Source organism: Alligator mississippiensis, chromosome 4 (assembly GCF_030867095.1).
Source record: "Alligator mississippiensis isolate rAllMis1 chromosome 4, rAllMis1, whole genome shotgun sequence".
In the NCBI taxonomy this organism is placed as follows: Eukaryota; Metazoa; Chordata; order Crocodylia; family Alligatoridae; genus Alligator; species Alligator mississippiensis.
The window spans coordinates 247,228,289-247,251,093 of record NC_081827.1 but is presented as its reverse complement, the minus strand read 5'-3'; the positions used below and the strand labels follow the sequence as shown (position 1 = coordinate 247,251,093).

The 22,805-nt window shown below is 53.3% G+C and overlaps 1 protein-coding gene across 1 annotated transcript in view; it reads right to left on the bottom strand.

Moving 5' to 3' along the window:
- Positions 1-832: 832 nt before the first annotated feature.
- Positions 833-22,805, bottom strand: part of LOC102572906 (uncharacterized) — a 64,672-nt gene continuing 42,699 nt past the window's right edge. Inside the window, exons 2-8 of the mRNA XM_006264515.4 lie at positions 20,168-20,297; positions 16,575-18,338; positions 9,822-9,993; positions 8,821-9,025; positions 7,243-7,853; positions 3,544-3,689; positions 833-2,597 (exon numbers count right to left, since the gene is read on the bottom strand). Coding sequence (XP_006264577.3) covers positions 1,802-2,597; positions 3,544-3,689; positions 7,243-7,853; positions 8,821-9,025; positions 9,822-9,993; positions 16,575-18,157 — 3,513 coding nt within the window. The 5' untranslated portion in view covers positions 18,158-18,338; positions 20,168-20,297 and the 3' untranslated portion in view covers positions 833-1,801. The remainder of the gene's footprint in view (positions 2,598-3,543; positions 3,690-7,242; positions 7,854-8,820; positions 9,026-9,821; positions 9,994-16,574; positions 18,339-20,167; positions 20,298-22,805) is intronic.

Sequence of the window (22,805 nt, the reverse complement as noted above, 5' to 3'; positions counted from 1 at the left end):
CTCCGGAAAGGCCAGGCTTTGGCAGACCGAAGGCTGCACTTACAACTCTGCAGGACTGCCTTAATATACATCTCCAGTGACATCATCTGTCAAAGGAGGACTACACAAGCATGTATCTTGTGTGCAGACCTTGGTGGGATTCACCTCTGGGCACAACCTACTGTGGAGCAGCTCTGACCTCAACCCGTTTTCTAGGGAGAGGCCCTCTCTGGGTTGCAGTCTGAGATGCATTGAACCACAGTCCAGGCACGCTTGATGTCGTGTGTCTGCACCCTGACCGTCACGGCGTGTCAGTGCACTGATTTACCTTGCTGACTCAGCACACGAGACCACGTGCAGAAGGTGCTACAAGTTAAAATCTCTTGGCACCATTCAGCCTACTTACACTTTCGCTAACCAGTGTCTAAGTTAGAGCAACCTATGTGCTGTTGATGCCAATTGAAGTAGAGGTATTTCCTGTTGTGTGCCCCCCTTTCTCCCTCTTTTTTTTTCCTGACAGCTCTTACTTCTGCGCTCTCAGCTCGTGAGCTAGACAACTTTCATGAGATTAAGGAACACGTTCAGAACCGATATGCAGTGGAAAGGTTTACGCCGATCTAAAGCTGTCTAGCAACAGTGAGTGTAACATGACTGTTGAGGCCAGATGGGACAGCCATGCTAGGAGAAATTTCCTACCGCCTCAGTTGGAAGCACTTGAATTTTTCTCAGGTGAGGCCAAAGAGAGATGCACGTTTCCCCACTCATCTAAATTCGTCCCGTGACCAGCGAAACGTTACCTCTAGAAAACAAAATGGACCCAAAATGTAAGCAGAACACTGATCTAGAGTCATCAGAGGGTAAGTATTAAACCACTTTATGTTGTTGATCTACAGTACAATGTAAAGTGTTCCTTTTTAAATTCTGAGATACACTAGATTACATCATTTTAAATAATCACAGACATCTAAGTTCACCAGAAGTGGTAGCGGGGCCTTATTTACATACCCACAGTCCTGAAACATTTCGGGTGATGCTTTATTTTCCACCCGTCTGAAATGATGTCTCTAAAGAGGTCACTTAAAAATCTGATGGTTTTAATAAAGGGATATTGCTCTTTTTTTCAGGGTCCTATAGGTACTTTGGAGAGTGTGCATGTGTGTAAGAGAGATTGGTCTCTTCGTGTATTTTTTTTTGTCCACCCTTTTTGTTTTTTCACATGCATGAGATTCTGCATCTACTTGGTTGCGGTTAGAGATGAAAAAAAATGATTTATTTCTTTAACAATAAATCTTTCATTGGCCGTAGAGGTATCAACTATGAAATAGAATTTGTGCTAGAGAGGCTGGGAACCAGTCAAATGAGGTCATGATCGTGTCCAAACTTCCTCTCTCATTCAGTAATACTGAACCTGGCTTTTTACTTAACGCTGATGAAATATGTGCAACATCGGAAACCTCTCTCACATTGTCCAGGGCAGTTCTTCAGCATCATCATGCAATGTGTATTACAACTTTTCCTTTCATGTGCTGTTAACAAGTTATGCTTTTTCCAGGGAACTGATCTTCGCAAGGAGCCTGTTCCTCATAAGCAAGTCGGTCTCAACTAGGCCGCTAGTCAGTCTTGCTGGACTCCAAGGTGAGGCTGTAACATCTGGTTCCCAGCCTGTTTGCAAATGATCGGCCTTGTTGGACCAAACTCACCCCTAGTTTAACTCCGCTGACTTTGAGGGAATTGCACTAGAGGTTACTTGGCCTGGCAATGTTTCTGTGCAGGTCTGGCTGGCTTAGCCAAGTCCTTCCCAACATGAGTCTTTCCCAAGTTTTCAAGGCCGGCTATGGGATGTGCTTATCATGATGTTGGGCAGAGCATTACGGCGCTTCTTCCAAGAGCCCAGCTCTCTCGAATACCTCCTGATCTGCCTGAACCAGTGGTGAGTCCGTGCCCTGTCACTGTCCCGGAACACAAAGGCCTCCCGCCTGATCTCAATGAGTTCAAACGTGTCGTCGCAGTCGGGATCTGCGGAGACGACGCAGTTACTCAGCCGCAAGGGCTCCCTGAGCAAACTGAACTTCCCGTTATTCTTGTCCCTGATGAGCACCAGCACCGCATCTTTCACCGGTCCCAGCTCGGCAGACTCCAGGCTGGACTCGGACGCTCGCTTCATGTTGACCATGAGAAGCACCTGCATGTTCTGAAACTTCAAGGTCTTGCTGCCCTTTTTGACCCACTGGCCGTCCGGCGGCTGGGCCAGCTGCAGAGACCCCTCCATCACGAAGCGCGTCTCCTCCCGCAGCCAGGTCATGGTTTTGATGGCGGTTTCCCTCATCTCAATGTTGATGACCTCCCTCCTCTTCTTGCTATCCTGGCGGAAGGAGCGCAGGGTCCACGAGTTCCCTTCTTGCTTGGTTTTCATGTTGATGTGCTCCAGGTGCGACTCAATGCGGCACTTGGCTTCCCGCAGGCTGCCGTGATCCGGGTGATACTCGATGGTGGCTTTGATGATGCGACTGAGCAGAAGCGGGTATTTGGTGACTCTCTGCAAAGGAGCCATCAGAAAGGACCTCAGGTTCATGCGCCGCAGTGCTGTGTTGTCGTTCTGGGAAACGTTGAGGAATATTCTGCAGGGAGGTGAAAAGGGAAGAATAATGGAGCGACGCTGCTGGTAGCACATGGTGAAAAACAGCATGCAAAATAACAAGTGTGGCCAGGGGAGGATCCAAGGGGAATGCACTTGCACCCCGTGCTTTGATTCCTGCTCCACCTACAGCTTGAAAACACCTGCCTGGCTGTGGCAGCAGCATTTCTTGTCAGGAAGGGCTGAGGGAGTCACTTCACTTCATGGCTCACTGTCATCTCCCTGATCCTTTCTAAACCTCTATTCCACAGGTGTTAACAACCCTCTCTCCTTCAAAACAGGCGATGTTGCACACATCCAGGTAGCCTTTGTTCTGCCGTCCTGCTCTCTGTTCGCTGCTCCTATTTCACAGCCCTGCATTGTTTTTAACTCGTTCCAATGACGCTACTTTTTGTTTGCTTCAATCTTAAACTGCAAAATACAGCCCTGAGCCTATTAGTTTATTTTTAACTGGAGAAAAATGCGTGTCGTTTTATACATGATGATGCACCTCGCTTTCTGCACCCCAACTTTTCCAAATTCTAGATCTACCCATAGGCATGGCACTAAGATATGCTGGACATTGATCCCAAGACCAGGCTTGACCATCTACAGCTGCAGATCATGCCAGGTTATGGTGTGTATCTAGCCACCATGAAATGCAATCACAGCAGTGTTCAAGGGAGCCATCATTATAACGTGGGTAGAGCCTGATCCTGGACTGACCGAGCTCCAGGGACTTGCATGCAGCTACACCCATTTGCATCAGAGATTAATACTAATACCGTGCTCTTACGCAGTATGTTTTATTGCTAGTTCCCAAGCAAAGGGAGTCAGATTCGCCTCTCTCCCAGCTCCGCAGAGGGAAAGCGCATGCTAGCGTCCGAGGCAGGTGCTTTCCAGCATACCCCGTTCACAAAGCCTAGATGTATAGGCCCAGCCTCGCTCACCTGAGCAGCTCTTTCTCCTTCTCCAGGGCGTTGAGCATGTTCACGGAGGACGACTGCTGGAGACAGTAGGTCTGGAAGGCAGGCAGCATGTTGACAAACTCCAGGAATATCTCACCAATGCACACGGTCATCAGATCGTCGTCACCCTGCAAGCACACATGGCAGCTGCTGCGGTCAGTTGATGAGAGAAGGGCACACAAGTGGGTCCAGCTAAGCTAGGGGCTTGGCACAACGTGCACTTGCTGCCAGGTACTGTGCTTATGATCCTGGCGGTCCCATTGCCTTCTTGGTCTCATGCATACGGTTCCAGGGGCCAGGTTTTCAATGGAGCTCATCTGTGCACGTTGAGCCTAGCTCATGAGCTGCCGAATGCTTGAAAACCTGGGCCCTTTTCCCTGGACTGCAAAGGACCCTTCCTACACAAGGAAACTCAGACCCAAGGAAGTGCCCCAGCAATATTTTTGCACATGCAGAGAGAAACAGGACAGGCACTGTCATTATGGAGAGCTCGATCTTCCTAGACGGAGCTTGGAGAACAAGCACTACCGACAGCAGGAGGCCCAGATGTGATCATTTCCTCACCAAATAGTCCTGCCCATTTCTCTTGTCTCTGCATTAGCTCCTGCCTCGGCTCTGTTCCTTGTCAGCCTCTGCCAGGCTCTCCCTCCCTTGCCCATGGAGGATGCATGCAGGACTCCCTCTGAGCCCACTTGCCTCCCTGACACGAGGGGATCCAGTGGCTTGAGCGGGTGGCAATGGGCAATCCGTCCTCCTCTAGGTGAGCAGCTTAAATGCAGTGTCAGCAGTCTCTGAGAGCCGTGAGGTGACCCATGTAAAACAAGGAGCTGGTCTCGGTCAGGTCCCCGAGCATAATGAACTGGCACGGCAGAGCCCACATGGCATTGCAAGTGTTCACGAAAAATGGGCAGTGACTGAGTGCAACTCCTCCACCCGCTCAGGAGCCTAACTGGTTTTGTGCTGTTTGGAGCTACTGGGACCGGCTGTTCCCTGGGCTACGTGGGCACCTTTGATGGTTGCATAAAAACGAGTTTCCTGGTATTTTAACCCTGTGCACGAGCAATCAAATGAGGACAGCAATGAGAATACAGTGCCGTGGTAATGCCTGGCTCAGGTGTTTGCATAACAAGTGGCCTGCAGCGATGGCTTCAGCAGTAGCTCTGCATCCCCTTTTAGCACAGGGTGCTGTAGAGAAGGGGAGAGAGGGCAATGGGGCATGTGGGTGACAAAACAGGCAGCGGTTTGTAGCTGTTCCCCTGCTCTTGGCCATCGGCCCAGGGATCCCCAATGCATTGCTGCAGCTGGAAGCTGTCAGGCTTGGTGAAGGTGTAGATGTGGCGTGGTCTAATAAGTGTGGGCTGCAGGGACCCTTAGCTACAATGGGCAATAGGGGGCTTGTGTTTCCTTAGCAGAAAGGAGTCTGCACTGGTCGTCTGCCCCTTCCCTGCTGCCTGGTGGCCTGGATTCATTTTTTGCTTGGTGCCAGAATCACTGCCATGGGCATGGGGAGCTCCTCTGCTGCCGTGCAGTAGTGACTGCCCTGGGCTGTGCCCGAGGGGGCGACCACACAGCCCTGTACATTAAAGGGGACCAGCTGGTCCCTTGCTTTCACAGTCGCAGGCATCACTTGCTGAATGAGCCCCATGGCCTATCCGTGTTGTGGCAAGGAGTGACTGAGGAGCTGGCTCCCCTGCACCCCAAGCTGCAGGCACTTTTGGGAAGAGACCTATGCATCCACATGCTCCTTGTCTTCACTCTGATCACAGGCCCCTGGACTAACCCCTGCCTATTCCCTCTGCATGGTGATGCCCCTTTGGGGGGCACGGGGCTCACTGCCGAACCCTACTGCCTTCACCTTGCTGTGCAATGGCACTTGCCAGGGGTTTCTGCAGCTTCCATTTCAAGTGCCCTGCACAAGCGCAGCCCTTGCCAGCCTCCCTAAACCAGGGTCCCGTGCCCCTGCTGGCCTCCATGCAGCCTTCTCCACACTGGGCCATGCAGTGCATGGGCCTGTGATCCAGGCAGCAAGGTTTAGGTTATGCCAGCTCATTCCCCCAGGGGATCCTCCTCTAGTCTTGGCTCCACTAGAGATGGGGGAACCTGTCTACATCTTCATTTCCCATTTTCTCATGTTATTTTTCACTTCCCCGACATGACTGTTGCGAGCATGAGGTTGATTCCTACGTTCAACCTGGTAAGAGGTTGAGGCCTGAGTGAGATTTCCCTGCGGTCGCTGAATATCACAGTGGCCCTTCATGCAGGATCAATACCGAATACCATTCAGTTTCTTTATGGAACAGATTCCCCACTGCTCAAAGCACAGGTCACCTGCAGGGTTGATCATGAGTCTAACGGGGAGTTTTGGCTGGAGTCTGCTTGCAAAGTACAGACTCAGAGCAAAACAGGGGTGAGGGAGCTGAGTGTTTGATGCAGCTGTGGGTCCCGGAGAGAAGCAATAGGTGCTGCCAGGGGAAGGCAGCGAGGAAGCCCCATATACAGGCAGAGAAGCCCTTGGAGCATGAGATTGGGAAGGAGGTAGAGGAGGAGAAGAAAGCTCCTGGATAGAGCCACTGGAAACAGGTGAGGAACCGGGTGCAAGAAACCATGTCCTGCTATTTGCATCCTATTGTGCATACAGCAACTGGGCCTTGTACATCCTTGGCACTGAGATGCTACCCCACCCCATCATCAAATCCTTCTCTTCCCAGAAACAATGCGCAAGACCTTGAATATTGGCTAACAGTGGTAGGATGAGACCCACATCTGGATGGACGCATTGCCAAAGCTGCCTCTTCTCCCTGGCACGTCTTCCTGCTTCCTCTGGGGATAAGTGAGAAACTATGACAAGGTTTTTCGGTGCCCGGAAAGTCAAAGCCAGTCAGAGAGGAAGGAGCTACGGAGCAAATTGGACTAGAAGGATTTGCAGAGACGCAGCACAGTTGTGGATAGATAACCATAAAGGGATTATGCAAATCCCTTGACACTGATTGACTAATAAGGGCTGACAGCCATGCCAGCGCAGGGATGTGCATGCTGCGTAGTTATTAAAAATAACCTTCTGGTATTGAGCCCAATGAGAGCCAAAGAGCCAATCAAAGTGCAGGGATCTGCATAACACAAGGGGGCGGGGAGCTGTCCTGCCGTGCCGAACTCTGCCCGCCAGACCCGATCCCGCCGGTGCGTGCGGTGTTAGCGCTCAGTGTCTTCTGTCTTCATTTGCGTGACCCCTGGCAAGACGAGGAGCCCACTTCTCCCTGAGCCGAAAGGCAACACACCCAATCCTCAGTGAGGCCAAATCCGCACGGCTTCACTGACTGAAGGGGAGTTGACCCAACTTAACCAGCTAAAAATCTAGGTTTGCATTCACTCCTGGTAAGGGAGCCTTGCCACCCGCCCCATGACTCACAATGTATATGTCTCCTTACACCCACTTCACAGATGGGTCAACTGAGGCACACGAGGCCAGATCCTCAGCAGATGTAAACCAGCGCTGCTCTGTCACAACCAAGGAAAGGTATAATGATCAACAGCAGCGGCCCAGAGATATAAAGTGACTACTGGGAGCATCCGCATCCCAGGGGTGGGACCCGCTTGAGCACTCCCCATTAGTGACGTGACTTGTGGCTAGTGGCTAGCCCCTATTGCTCGGAGGGGGCGTGAAGCCGAACGCAGGGCCCGTACCTGATCAAAGGCCTGGTCGATCTCCTCCTGCAGTATCTCCAGGAAGTTCTCGTTGAGGTCGATCAGCTCCTGGATGTTGCTGAACACGCCCAGCAGCTGCTCCTGGGTCAGCAGCCCAGCTGCCTGCATGGGCAGGTAAAACTCCTCCTTGATGATCCGCAGGTCCTCGCCGTAGCTGGCCTCCGTGTTGACAAACTCCAGGATCGACTCCTTCCGCTCGGTCCTGCGCTTCAGGCACTTCTCGCACAGGTTGGCCCGTCTCTTGTTGTGGTTCTGGGCATCTGTCTCCGCCGGGAAATCCCTCTCCCCGCAGTCGGTGCAGGGCCTGTGCGCCTCCCAGGCCTGCAGGGAGCTCAGCGTCTCGGAGGCTCTGCTCTTCCATTTCCTGGCCGAAGCCTGGTCGATGCCGCTGTCCGCCCGCTCCACCTCTGCCGAGCTGGTCCTGGCAGGGTCGTCGTCCTTGTCGTCGCTCCTACTGGCGATGCCGCTGTCGGCGCTCAGGCTACTGACGTTGCTCCAGCGGTGCTTGGATCGCAGGGAGCTGCTCAGCATGTAGCTGCTCTCGTCGAAGCTGCAGCCGTGGCCCACGTTGGCTTTGGCCACCACGGGACCTGGGAATAAACAGAAGTCGTGACAGCCTTCGAGAAGAGTTTGCATGGTAGACTCTGGCCCCTCCCAGCCTTTCCACCCCCATCTCCCCTTTAGAGAGGAGCCATGCCCCCATCCTCCTCGCTACCACACTGTGGACCGACCTGGGAGCACCCAAGCCACAGAGACCGGGATCCTCTGGGCTGTCACTCAGGTGGCCTCGGCCATAAATCGCCCTCTGATGTCGGACTTGCTGTGCTGCATTGCAGAAAGGTCAGCTCCTCGGGGCATGTTCATCCAGAGAGCTCCACTTGTGTTACATATCCCCTGATTCACACCACCCTCTGCACGTACTTTGAAAAATACCCCATGAGGCCATGAGCCATAACCAAGTGCTGAGCGGGCGACGGGACGGGGAGGGAGGCAGAGACAACGGGGTGTCCTGGGGCATTGTCCTAGCGCAGAAACACCTCCCCTTGTTTCATGAATCACAAAAATGAGAGCTGGGATCAACTCTCAGCTCATCCACTCATCCTCCGGGGCAAGTCCTCCCCAGAGTGGGACGCAGCACTGGGACTGACTTCCTGCCACCTCTGCATCTTCCCTAGCTGGCAGCTGTTGGCAGCCTGTGAGGTCCTAATTTGTGCCCAGCTGCCTCACAGCCCTTTTGGCAGCTGTGGCAGGCTAAGAGCGCAGGAGTATATCACTGCATCCCCCTCCTGCTATGCACAAGCATCTGGACCGAGCATGCGGGGGGACGGAGACAGCACATCAGATGGCACCAGCCTGATTCCCGCTGTATGTGTGGCTGAGTCACCCCAAAGTAACCTCTCTGCAGTAATGGCATCAGTCCAGCCTGATGCCAGTTCAGCGGGGACCAACCTCTGGCTCATCCTCCTGCTTGGCTCCTCTGCAGAGGGAGCAGGGCCCCCTTCCAGTTCACCCAAGGGCAAGCAAGAGCAGGCAGAGCCAGGCCAGGTGTGCGGGTACCTGTGTCTCTCTCCTGCCGTCGCTTGTGCGCGTGCTGCCGAGCAGCAGCAGCAATCTTCAGCTCCAGCTGTTTCCTCTTCACGGCATCGGCGGGCATGGGGTCACTGAAGTGAGGCCGCAGGCGGCACTCCCGCTGGGCCTTGGCACACTCGGCTGCCTCATGGGCCATGTCCGAGCTTGATCTGCGGCCGCTGGGGCTCGAGCTCTGCAACACAGACAAGGGGCTTCAAAGCTGGGAAGGAACAGGGTGGGGGAGTTAAAAGCTGAGCGAGGGGCACCCTGCCAGCTGCTGCCTGAAGTCACAGCAAAGCCTGGTCCTGCTGCTGCAGAAGCTCACAGCAAAGCGCTGGAGGCTGGGCAAGAGGATAACAGCCTGGAGGGCAGACACCTGGCTCGCAAACCCTCCTCTGCTGGGTGATACCAGGCCATTTTGCCTCCTTGTCTGGAGTGCTCCTTGGACCAGGGACTTGTCCAAATGTGGGGCATTTGGGAGGTTGCTTCTGGACATGCTGTGGCAGGGCCACGCGGCCTGTGTGCCGGGCTGCCAAGATGCCCACGGGGTGCATCTCAGCAGTGCAGCTTGCTCTCTCGGATGTGCGATTTGGCAAGCATCCTGAGCTGCTTTAAGGCAGCGACACTGCCTCGGTGCTGGGGTTTGGTGTGGGCAAGGCAGGAGGGATTGGGCAGCAGTGCTGCTGAGCTCGGCCGAGAAGCAGTATGGGCATTCCCGGCCCTTTGGCATGCAAGGGGGCTCATAGTACGGTACTAGAAGATTGCTCTCAAATTTTCCAGGGGCCAGAAGTCAAACGCAAAACAGTGCAGCAGAAAAATCTGCTTTTGACGCTGTCTGAGAGGTGTGAATTTGCTTTGGACATTCATTCCCAGCCTCAAAAATCCACTTAGTCCACGTCTTTCTGACTCCTACCAGATTACAGGTCTAACAGTCGCAAGCACCCGGCCAAAGCCACCTGGCCAGGGGGAGCCGGATGTTTTTTCCTTACACTTGCTGCAGGTTGAGCATCGCCAGGTGTCTCATTATTTGGCTTGTTCCATGTCTGCGTTGCCATGGGAATCTCGGTAGACTGATTGCTGTCCTCTGGAGATGAGAGATCGGCTTTCCCCCGGTCACATGGTCCCTTGGATGGGGACTCGATGGCAGACTCGGTGCTGCAGCTGCAGGAGAAGGAAGCAGAAGCCAATTAACATCATCTAGCGCACGTGGCACGCGGAGTCACGGCCCCTGCTCTGACCTGGGATGCTCAACAGAGACGGCTCTGAGCAGAGACCCCCAGGTCTAGACACCCAGTCACACACACAGCCCATCCTGACTGCACGCCCACACCAGCCTTTCGCTTTCATAAGATCATCACGTGTATTTTAAGGACTCTAAAACCCAACTCGGGTATGGTGGTAAATTCTGGCAGCTTCAGTTAAGCCAGTGTCAAGCCAGAGTAACTACTCGTGTCTCAGATGCTCACAGTAGAGTTTTGTTCATGTGGGGACCAAGAAAAACTCTTGCTAAGTAGGTGAGATGCAGCCTTTCAAAGAGACACCGTCAACACAGGAAACCAACTGCGTGTCTGGGAAAAAATTTCATCTTCTGCCAGGACTAGTAACCCCTAAACATCACCATCATCTAAACCAGCAAGTGGGAAAATATTGTTCTCTATTTTCAGCTTGTTTAATATGGGGGTTCTGCCCAGGGCCGCTAAAATCATTGGGAAGAGTCCCAAGGATTTCAGCAAACTTTGGATCGTGCCTCACATGTGGCTGATTACGTTTAAAGAATCCCCGTAGTTGCTGTGCATGTTTTGTGCCTCTCCCAATGCTTTTAAAATAGTCCGTGTCCTGTCTGAGACCCGTGGGAGGAGGAGATTGCCCTTCTAGCCCTGCAGCCTCCTGCCCGTGGGAGTTGCACAGTAACAAGGTAGAAAGAAATAACCTTCGAATGGGGGAAGGGGAATGTAAAAGCCTGCAGCCTGGCAGACGGGAGTGCTGCATCTGACACTGCTTTGCGTTCATTTTTCAATTGACAGTGTCTTTTTAATCTGAGAAGTTATTCTGAGACAAGGCGCAAGCAGCATTTGGAGGATGAGAGAGATTAGTCAGACTAAAGGATGGAGAATAAGAGAGGCGTTCTTATGAGGATGACTTCTCTCTTCGGTTTATAACATGAGACACTGTCAGGATGCAGAGTCCATTTTTTCTTGGTTCAAATTCCCTTAAGGTGGACAGACAGGACTGGATAGGACCTTGGACGATGACTACAAGGACTGGGGACTGCAGCCTTTGTGCAATACTATCTACCGATAGGTTCCTTCCTTACATAGCTCTTTACTCCTACGCTAACGCTGATATGCCTGACAGCTATGGATGCGCAGCTCCATCACAATTACAACATCTAGGGCGCGTCTACACATGCAGTTACTGCGCAGTAACTTAGGTAACTGAAAATTACCATGCGGTACAGGTGCATATCTACACGTGCACGCCCGTAGTGTGCAGTAACTATGGTGACTTACACCAACTTATTTACACCGACTTAAATTTACGCCTGAGTAGTTACTGTGCAGTAAGGCACGTGTAGACGCCTTACAATGCGGTAACCGTGTGTGTGTGTGTGGACTGACTCGGGACTAACTTGAGCCCCAAGTCAGTCCACACACAGCGTTACTGCACTGTAACGCCTGCACGTGTAGACGCTGGCGTAAGAACTGCAGTAAGTTACTGCACAGTAAATGCACGTGCAGACACACCCACAGGCACTTTTAACTGAGGATAGGTGAGCTGGTTCAGAGAAAGTAAAAGATTCAGATGCTGAACTGATACTGGATCTGATTCAGAAAAAAACTTAGAACAGCCCCAGTTCTCCTCCACCACTGTTATAAGGACTGAAATGCTGGTTTTAACTTCTTAAATTGTAATTTTCTTATCTTCACACACTCCGTACTTCCAGAACCCACCGGGACTAACAGGATTTGCAGAATTAGAGAAAGGATGGTCACAGTTGGGAGTGTGTTGACAGAACAGTACAATCCTAATAGGAAGCTGTGAACCAGGACTCCCGGGTTCTGGTTTTAGCTCTTCCAGTGGCTTGCTGTGCAGATTTGGACGTGCGTGGCAGAATGGAAATAATGTTATTGCTTCCACTTGTGGTACAGAAGCACCCCTCGGCTTCCACCGAAATGTCATCCACTGCACTATCAGCTATACAAACACTTTGTAGAGAGGTTGCTTGGTCACGTCAGTCTGAAACGAGGCAGGGTGGCACCTTAGAGACTAACTGGTTTAGAGAGCAAAGAGCTTCTATAGGCAACAACCTACTTGGTCAGAGGCTGACTGAACACTTAGTGAGAGACGTCCCTGCTGCAAACGGCTGCCAGTCTGCATAGCACGGGAGTGTTGGACCCACGTGTCAAGAAGAGCACAGAGCAACTGCAGACGCTTCCTCAGCCTGAAGAAGGGTGTTTGTACCCAAAAACTTGCAAAGAAGAATGTTTCCACCTATTTGAGTTGGTCTAATAAAAGATATCGGATTTGCCCAAAGAACTGTGTGCGCCTACGTCCTTAGACCAACACAGCTACAACCTAAAGAAGGGGACTTGATACCCAAGGGCTTCTTCAACAGCTCTCCCAGCTACACAGTTGGCCCAATTCAAAAGCCGTGTCAATCTAAATAACCAAACACTGGAAAAGATGAGGTGACTTGCCCAGGGCACTTGGCAGGTCAGTGGCAGACCGGGCACCCCAGTCCCTGACTCCCACCCCAGCGCAATTTCACTCCAAAGGTGGGGCTGGGCCTGAGTCCATCGCGCTGGCGCAGCGCCCTGGGAGCCTCCGCTGCAATGCACAGCACGCTCCCAGTGCTCGGCGCTGAGGTCCTCAGCGCCTCTTTGGCAAGGATGGGGAGGGGCCTTCTTCAGTCCTGGTTTATTATCAGACTAGGCTTGTGGGTCAGACTAGACCAGCACATACAGTAACCGTGCAGCGGGACTGCATTTTGCCCTGCACCCGGATGGTTTAATGAGTGCAAGGGACAGCTAGTGTTGGGATGATTTGCTACCAGGGCAGAGCCAAAGTAGGTGCTTTTACACCATCCCTGGTCCTCTGAGCAGCGATAAAGGGCCAGGATGTGCCTTGGCTGAATGTTTGGCTTTTGGGGAGGCTGTCTCCAGCTGAAGCCAGAGAGCCCCTGCCTTGCAGAAAGTTGCCCAAAGATAAGGGAACATAACTGCAAACCGGTGCCGCTTCATGCACTTGTTTGCTTCTTGGGGACTAGGGGCAGTTCAACGGCATCCAAGACCACTGCCTTTCTTGCTCATTTATATTTTAACGCTGTGATTTTCTCATTGCCTTTAAAGTGATCCCCTGCCTAGCCCCCCACCTCTTTGTGAGCTCCACAGAGAAGCTGCTCTGGTACTTCTGGATATCATCTTTTGGGCTATCATCAACTGATTCTTCTCTCTCTCTCTCCTACCTCCCTAAGATATCCCCCGGGAGTCTCAATGGCAAAAGGTGCTCTCTCCTTCCTATGCCAGTGCACCAGCGTGGTGGGCTGTCTACAGAGTTGCCGGGTGTCACACCAGATACAGCGGCATTTCAGTGGTGGATGAGTGATTCTCACTGCAAACACGGGAAATGCAAGTGATGCACGTGCACATTGCAATAAGAAGGGGCAAACTTTCTGCCAACTGATTGTTTGCCCATCTCCAGCCAGTGCTGTCGAGGCTATTCTTCTCCTCCTCCTACCGCTTGCCACTGAGGCCTTTGTCCTCTTTCACCAAGTCTTTCCTCGGAGAATCGAAAATCTGACTTCCTCACATCGCTCAGCCTCTCACTTCTGTCTGCTCCCCACTGCCCCAGTGCCTGCCACATCACCTCCAGCAGTGCGACTCTTCCCCCCGCTGAAGTGCATGGACACGTTCAGCTTCTCTGATTTCCTCTATTGTTTGGTCCTGTGGGATGTTAGTTGTCACCTCTCCTGCCAGCACCCCGAGATTACTGCTACCACAGCTGCATCAGTCCCTGCGGCTGAGCTCCTCCTGTTCCCCTTCTGTATCACTTAGTCAGATCACTAAGTCTCATCTATTTTGCCTTCTCCAGGGCTCAGAGTCCTATTTATTTTGCATCTTCTATTCATCTTCCCTCTCAGCTTCCTCTATGGGGCCTTCCCTTTTGCTCCTGACCCCCCCACACGACCACCCTTCCTCCAGCCAGAAGCCCTCTCTACACCCTCGGCACTTTTCCTGGAGGGGGTTCACTGTGGTCCCTAAAGATCCCATGTTTCTCTGGCCAGCTGCAGGATGGTAGGCAAGGTGGTGTTTGTGGTGGTCCAGTATAGGCCACTTTTCCCCCTTTTGTTGCACTCTTCTTTCTCTACCACTGCCCCCTTCCCATCATAATGCTGTGCAGAGGACCCAGCTGTTCTTATTCTGGCCTCTAACATCTGCTTTGTCTTTGTCTGCTCTCAGCATCTGGACAAAACCCATGATAATTCAGCTGGGAAGTGATGCATAAGAGCCCATGGTCAAAGCTGCAGCAGATGGTCCACCTCTTGTCCTTCTTTCTTGCCGTGCCTCACCCCGGTACCGAGCATCTTCCACCGTACAATCGACAGCCACAGAGAAGTCCCCGGTGGATCTCATGGAGCCTCTCTTCTCCCCTTTGGATGCTTATTTTTGGTGGGCTGATTTTTGGTTGATCTGTGTGAAGAGATTTCCCCTTGCTCTGTTCCAGGCCTAGAGCAACGTAGGGAGGTCGAGGATCCTTTGCAGAAGTGCGGTTTCTTTGACAGCTCTGGAGCCATAGCCTCTTCCTGGATTTTCTAGAAACAGATGTGCTGAGCCCTAGTCTGGATCTGCAGTGTACAGCCATAAGTACAGCCATCTGCAACAGCTTCCTCCAGCTCCTTTATAAAGCCACCGGCATTGCATCACCTTGTCCTCAGCAGGTCTCAGTCCTTTCCATCTCTCCTTCAGTCCAGGAATCTTCTTCATCCCCATTCCTGTCACTCCCTGCGGTCTCTGACTTAAAGACCTCCTCACTTCTGGCTGCCTCCCCCCACCCTCATGCTCCTCTCTTTTTTTAATAGCTTTTCTTTTTTTTTCTGTTGCCAGTTCATCATCTTTCTTCTCTATTCCTAAACTCTGTGGCCTTATCAATATATTGTGCCCACAAGCTGCATCTTTCATCTGCGATCCTCATGCTTTCCAAAAGCAGCATCCTCCAGGAAACCTTTTCACTGACACGTCTCTCTCTTTAACCATCTCCCTGGGCATCGCTTGCCCACAAACTCTGTGTCTGCTCGCACAGTTTGGTTATTTCCTTATACAGATATTCCTATTTCCCCGCAGATGCTAAAATGAGGAGATCAGTCGCTAGCTGTGTGTGTCCTTGTCCCGTACTCGAATCCCACACCTCTTAGGCAGCTCAAAAAGTACAATCTTATATTTAAAAACCTATGCAGAATTTCCATGGTAAGACCCATGGATCTGCTCCTACCAGGGGCTCTTAGCTGAACCAAAGGTATAATGTGATTCATAAGATGGTTAGAGGTTCTCTAAATATGAAGTTGCAAATGAAATAAGTGTTCAACAAGTATTAAACCATTTAGATGTCTCTTAAGCAAATCACTCTGGTTTCCAGGGAGGTTATTAGTGCTTTAGGACAAGGCTGCTCTGTAGAATGACACCGCATAACACTGGCACAAAACTTCACATTGCTATCACCCGGGCACGGTAACTTGAAGACCGCTCACCATCGCTCTACCAAAGGTCTGACCCTGGGCCTGCTGAAGGCAACGCCTGAGTGATCAGGGAGCATCTACACTGCTTCTGCAGTGCTCTCAGGGAGGAAATTGGAGGATGCCCAGACCACCAGGCTGCTCTCCAGCTTGCCACATCCAGGGGCTTTGGGGAGCACCCTTGGAGCTGCTCTGAGCGCTGCAGGAGCAATGTAGACCCCTGCCCCAACCATCTCGAGTGAAGACAGGGCTACACACCAAGTTGGTTGCTCTGCCTCAGGTTGTGCGACGATGAGAGAAGACGGCTCTCACCTCAACCCAGGAGAGTCTGTGTTTTGTCACGAGCCTGAGACCCCAGCCCGGCTCATCCAAAGAGCCACGAATCTCTGGAGCGCAATGTGGGCGTCTCAAGCAGATTTACAGTTTCAGGAGGCAATCGTGGAACCTGGGGAATTTCTACTCAGAACAGGACAGTGAAAAGGTCACTTCAGCACTGACCGAAGCAAAGGTTTTCCAACATGCAGTAACAGTCACCATTCATCATTATCGCCATCATTGCTATCCTGTAGTATTAAGCTGTGCAGTTGCTCCAATCAAAGAAGCAATCACTTGAAAAATCAAATCCATTCTCCCACGGGTTGTTTGTGCTATTGGCTTTCTGCGTGTCAGTTAGCTGGGGTGACTCAAATCATCTATTTTTGGTAAATGATCAATTTAAAGTGAATTTCCATTCCGTGTTCTCATGCCCTAGCACGGGGGCATGACGTGTGGGTGGTAAACACTGAAAGGGAGCGTGCGTGCATGTGTGCGAGCGTGTGACACCTGGTTCCTGCTGGACTGAAAATAATGTCGGAAACATTTCTAGCCATCTAAGGCTGTGTTACTCCACGACCCTAAGATGAAAGTTTCTGTGACCATATAGATGGCAATGGGAGTTACACGCATGTGTCGGGACAAAGACAAGACCCTTCTCATCGGGACTAGTTTCAGGCGGCCCAACAGAGTATGTTACCTTTTCTTAATCAGATCCAGTGCCGAGCCTATGAATTCATCCTTCATTTTTTGTAGCTTAGCTCCATAGCTTGACAGGTCCGTGGCCTCTAACAGCAGCGATGGACAACAAGAAGACGGGGCTTCAGAAGCCAGCGACTGCTCAGCAAAGTGAAGGACTCCACTTAATTGCTTCGTGTCTAGTCCCTGCAGCTTGTCACCGAAGACCTGCCCCTCCCTGCGGCGTGCTGCTGACTGCAAAGGTGACCTTGGAATCGGGCTCGAGCAGATAGGGGATGTCTCGAAGGTCTCGTCCTTCAGCAGATGCTGGCAGGCCTCAGAAGTGCTCATCGTGCTGAAGCCATCCCACACGGTTGTAATGTCTGGATAATGGGCAAAGCCAGAGGGGACGTGGCCTTCGTGAAACACGTTGTCGTAGTCGTCGGCCACGACGGCGGTTTCCTGGGCTGGTTTGGTTTCCAGGGCTTCCTGTGGAGAGTCTAGACAGGCATCCACCTTGCTCGCTCTTCCCAGGGTCTGGCTGGAAGGCAGCCCCTCGCTTGTGTGCTTTGCAGGCCCGTGGCTGCCGCCAGATGGACACATCTCTTTGCTCCTCATCCTCTTGAACTCCTCAAAGGTGGGTATGTAGAGCCTCCCTCTGCAATGCCCTTTCTTGCTCAGCTCTAATGTCCCTTTGGTGTCAACGTCCCTATCGCATCCCCTCAGGGACTCGGCTGTTCTGGATTTGGCGATCTCTTGGCTTTCCCAGGCATGCAGGAGAGTCAGATTGGGAGAGCTGTTCTGCCTCCGGAGCTGCAGCCTCCTCCGAGCCTCCTGCTTGATGTCCTCCGGACTGGTAATCCAGCGCGACAAGCACGGCCTCGGCTTCCCCGGGCTGGCACCGAAGGCAGCGTGCTCCACGAACACCGTGCAACAGTTCACAGAGCATCCGTTCTTGTACTCCCGGTTCGTCCGGCACTCGGAGAGCTCCCGGCTGACCAGATCGGTCAGGGACGCCTGGGGACGCACGGGCTTGCAAGGCTCCACCGCCTTGGCGCTGTGCAGCCTCAGCTTCTCCTTCAGTTCTCGTTTGGCATCCCCGTGCAGGGCTCTCTCCTCTGCGGAAGGGAAAAGCCACTGAGGCACTTTGGCGAAAGGCGGGAGAGGTACGTTTCGCGCCGGTCTCGGCGTTCGCACGGCATGGAGTGGAAGGTGCCTGCCAGGGTCTGCCGTGCTCTGCACTGGGTCCCCTGCGGCACAGCCTTCAGACCAGTGACTGGTGCCTTTGTAGTGGAAAATGAACTCGTTATCCAGGCTCCTGCAGGGAGAGTACAGGCCGGCGTCGGCTACGGTTGCCCAGTGCAGGTTCTCCACGCTGCGGTACAGCCGGGTTTCTGAGGCACCGGCCAAGGTGGCTTTGCCTACATGACAGGAGTCTACGGGGCTGAAGTCCCCAGCAAAAAACTGCGTGTCTAAGTTCTTTAGTGGATGCATGCTGCTACCTGAAAAATCCTTTAAGCCATGTTGTGCGTACAGCTGATTATTCTGGCAGCTCAGAATCACCCGGCAGTGTTCCTGTCTCTCATCAACACTGATGTATGTCATAGCAAATGTACATGGATGCTCTAACTCCCTGGCGTGTAGGGGGTGAGGAGGGAGCTGGCGGGTCGCTTAGATGCGAGTCAAAGTCCAGACCACAGACAGCAGAGTCTGCTGCTGGGTACTCACATTGGGGAGCTCTCGCATGGGTAGAATCGCCACTGCGGGCTCATGCGCAGAAGGAAACCTGGGAATACAAAGAAAGACAAGTTACTGGAGGGGCCTGCACTGACAGGCCAGGGGAAGACCTGCTTCCTGGGTATCCAAAGCCACGAAACACTGCTGAGAGGAGACAGAGCTGGCTGACTGCCCATAGGGCCAGAGTGACCTCCTCCACCGCTACCAAGACTAGGCATCATTTTGCTAGGGAGAGGTTTACGTCGCCCTTATTTCTGTGGCTGCTGCTCCCGGCCCTGATGTTTGGCTCTCATGGGTACAAGCACTTTGGAAACACTTGTGAGTAGTTGAGATTACTCATATGGCACTGGTGCTTTACAAGGGGGAGATTCCCTCCCGTCAGGGGTTTACAGACACGGACAGATGGAGGCAATGACCCTGTGGGAAGAAGGTCAGGACAATGAGTCCAAAGTGTAGACCTGTGCATGGGTACAGAGGCAGAAGCAAGGCGGGGTGACGCCGCGGACACTAACTGGTTCAGAGAGCCACGCTTTGCAGGCAACAGCCTACTTCATCCAATGCCATGAAGGCAGAGAGGGGAAGGAAGCAGGTTGGCACCGTTTTCTCCGCCTAAATGAGGTGTCACGTGGTTCTTTAGCGCTATGACTTATCCCTCCTGAGCGTGCGCGATGTGCGGGGTCACCGGGAATCCAGCGCTAGGCTCTTCTAGGTCCCTCTTCGCTCTGTGGCATCTGGGCTCTTCACAAATCTCTCCTACCACACCCCTGATGGCAAGGAAGGGCTATTGCCCATATTTCACCGATGGGGAACGGAGGCTCAGGAAAGCCAGGGCTACAGTATGCGTGTAAAAGGACCAAAGTGCCACTCCTCCCAGCAATGACAGGCCGTGCAACTCCTATGCGAGTCGGACAGCTCTGTCTCGGTTTGGAAAGTGACTTGGGCAGTTGGGTGCCAAAACCTCAATGCAAAGCAATGGGATTTAGGCTCATAAGTCCCCAAGTCACTTCCAAAAATGGGACTTGCAGCCCTGAGCAAAGCAACCCCTCAATACCTGTAGAAACCTGGAGTCAAGTGCTTTGCCCAAGGCCACACAGGAAGTCAGTAGCAGCGAGTGTCTTGCCATGACTATGCTCTCTCTCTCAGCACGTGTGGGTAACGGGCATGAGACCACGGGTCGTGGCTCAAAGGCCAAGAAACCAGCTCTGGGCACAGACAGGAGGCCTGTTTCACCTACAGGCTTGTGTTGGGCAAGGGCAGAGAGTCCTGCAGTGCGGCACTGGGAGGGGAGTCTCCACGAAGAGCCAAGCAGAGCCCACGGACGGGGTCCGGTGGAGGATATCCAGGGCAGTTTAAATTGCAGAGCAGGCAGCCTCGTTATTTAAGGTGCCCTGAGCCTGGGTTTTACCTTGCGAGGTGGCTCATCCACCCTGGCCAACCTGGGGGAGAAATGAAAGGACTCGCTGGCACCCAGGAGGGACCTAACCGGGCTAACCGGCACCGTCCCTCTGAGAGGGAAACTGAGGCAGTGCATTGGCCTGGATTAGTCCCTGCTCCACACCCCGCTGAGGTTAGGCATTTAGGCGCTGTCACTCGGTTTTTAGGTCCTTTGTCTCGAGTCTCCCCTCAGTTACTGTGGTGTGAAACAGTACAGCTCGGTCGACTTAAATAAAATGATACCTAGCCCATCCTGGCACAGAGGGGCAGGACATGGCCACCGCTTGTACAGATCACAGCCGGGCCACTGCCAAATGCTGCATCCCTGTGCAGGGATTAAATGAGCCAGCATGCAATTAAATGGTGCCTACTAGTAACCACTAGCTGCAGCCAGAGCTCACGGCAGGCCTGCTCCCCCCGGTGTCATTGCCAACGTGTCCTCACCCCCTCTCATCAGGTCGGCGCTGAGAGTCCTGGCGGTCTTTAAATCCCCTCCTGCGCCGCTCTGTCCAGGGGAAGCCCAAAGGTAACAGCCGGGAAACAGGATGATCAAGGTTTTCTGTGATTGCCTGATCTGTCAGGGAAGAGAAAGAGAGGAGCGATGACACGAGAACCACGCTGTTAGCAGGAAACAGGCCTCCGGAGGAAGGAATCACAAGGTCCCGTGAGAAAGTGTGTCTATGCCAGGAGCATTTTTAAGTCACAGCCCCATCGAGCAGGGCTTTGAGCGCCAGGCAATGAGAGAGCTACCTGCAACCAGCGGGAGAGCCGCGCACCCGTTCTCAGAACGTGCAGGAGAAGCAATTACGCCCCTTGGCGCAGCAACTAGTGGAAATAGCGGGAGCCCTGGTCCCAAACGAGAGGGGCTGTGTAGCCAGGCCTGAAGCGAAGCTAAATCTTGTAAACGTACGTTTTCTCCAATTGCACGCAGAGGGGCTAGGCAACGGTCGGCAAAGTGCGTGCGAGGAAGCCAGAGAGGAGAGAGACGCAGTCATGAGCAGGACCAAAGCCAGAGCAACTTGGGGCAGGGAACTGAACATCGGGGCAGACGTGGATATTATGAGCCAGAGCGGCCCTTGATTTCTCCAGCGATCGGGGAACCAAGACTGTGCGCGCCTTCCCAGCAAATAAGCAGACTTGCCCCAAAATACACACCTGACTTGTATCATCATATCTCCTCCAAAGAGAAGCGCTTTAATTAACTGCTTGGCCTGAGGGACACCGCTGTTACCACCCTGGGGAGCTCTCCTGGGCGGCTAAAGGAGGTTAGCTTGACATATTGTTCTCTCGGCCCCGCTGCACAAATCTTTCCAGCCCAGGGATGGGAGTTGAATCCAGCCCTCCCGAGCCCCAGCCGGCTCCTGCGCCCAAGCCACTGCCCTTGGTTCTTGCTTTTGTAAAAAAAAAAAGGCCTGTCGCGCAGCAGCGGGTGAGCGGAAACATTTCTGCGGTGGTCCCAGCTCTTATTCATCCCTCCAATCCTCCCAAACTGCCCTTGCCTTACTGAAGGCTAAGAAAGCCAACCCCAAGCAAAAAGACCCGTTCCCCCCCCCAAAGCAACTCTCTCCGGGCTCCTCCTGAACGAAAAGCAGCTGAACGGGGCACAACCCAGCTTTGAAGGCCAGCGGCAGCCAAGCTGCGTGCAAGCCCGTGGGGTCCACAGCTCACAACCGGGTGCTCAGACTGGCCCCGGCTCTCCATCCTTCACTTCTGTTACGTGCGGTATGCTTTGCTGCAGCCCCCTCCCGGCTTTTGCTTTTCGGTCCGTCCGTTCTGTAATCCTCCAGCCCGGCGATGCCTGCGGAGAGGAGCTTTGCGCTCCCGTCCAGCCGGATCAGTCCCTGTGGGAGCCCCGGAGCGACACTAAGCCTGTCCGCTCTTCGATGGCGTTGTCTGCGCAGCACTCGCTCCTTCTCTGGTTCACGACGAACCTCAGCTCTTTTGAAGCCGTCAGACCTTGCCATCAGGCCAACGACAGAGCCCAAGCTGACCGCTTGTTTTTGGACTCCATTTAATTGACTCGCGCTTCAATGCTGCTTGCCTGCGCCTGCCTGGAGACCTGCCATTAACCTTCGCCTTCCTGCACAATCCTCCTGAAGAACCGGACAGATTTCCAGAGGATCAAGGCTTAAGGGATAAATGATGCCTTCCCAAGAGCCGTCCTGCTTGTCTGATCCTCCGAGAGCAGCATTAGAGAATGTCAAGCGGGCGAAGCAGACGGATGCAGGCAAGGAAGGAGCCCTGGTGAAAAGCCTCGTGGGCTGCCGTGATAACTGAGCGAGACGGGCTCAAGGGCCAAAGACTAAGAGCGCAGCATGGGGCGTCAGGGAACGATGCACCGAAGCACCAGTGCGGTTCCCGGCTCCCCACTCAACGGCGTGCGCTGCAAAGAGCTTTAATGAATAGACCTGTCAATGGGGAAACTTGTGCCTTGAGCCTGTGGAGGATAGGTTTTTATCCCCTTCAGGTCTGATAGACCCCTCTGCTCCCTAGAGTAGGGGGATCACGTGAATCTCATTTGCAGGAGCATCTTCCCTCTGGCACGTCTCCCCCCTCCACACTGGGAGACGCACGCTTTGGCCAGCCAAGAGGGAAATGATTTGTGGCTCGTGACATCGAGCCAAATGGGCGCGCAGAGTCAAGCTCTAATAGCTGGAAACAAGCAGAGCCCGGGCTCCTTGCTCCGGGGGCGCGGACAAAATGAACCGGCTGGCATCGCTCCCCTCTGACGACTGTGCTCGAGGCTTTTCCTTTCTCAGCAGTAAGTTGAGGGCTTGGCGGTACCACCAGGACCCCCCCCCAACACATCCTGCCCGCTTCCTTCTGGATGGCTGGCCCGTTGGGCCTCCACGACAGCATCCGACAAAGCGCAGCCCCTTGCACGCAGCGCTCCCTCCCCATGGGCTTGCTTTTGTGTCCTGGAAATCTCCTACCCGATGCAGTTCAGAAAAGATGCCTCACGCTTATTTGCACACGAAAAGTTAGAGGAAGTCAAGGTGCTTCGATTGCATTCGCTTCCTGAGCTGTTCCCTTAGCCGGGAGCGGGCTGCACGGGGCAGGTTGGTACAGCGGCAGGGTTAGT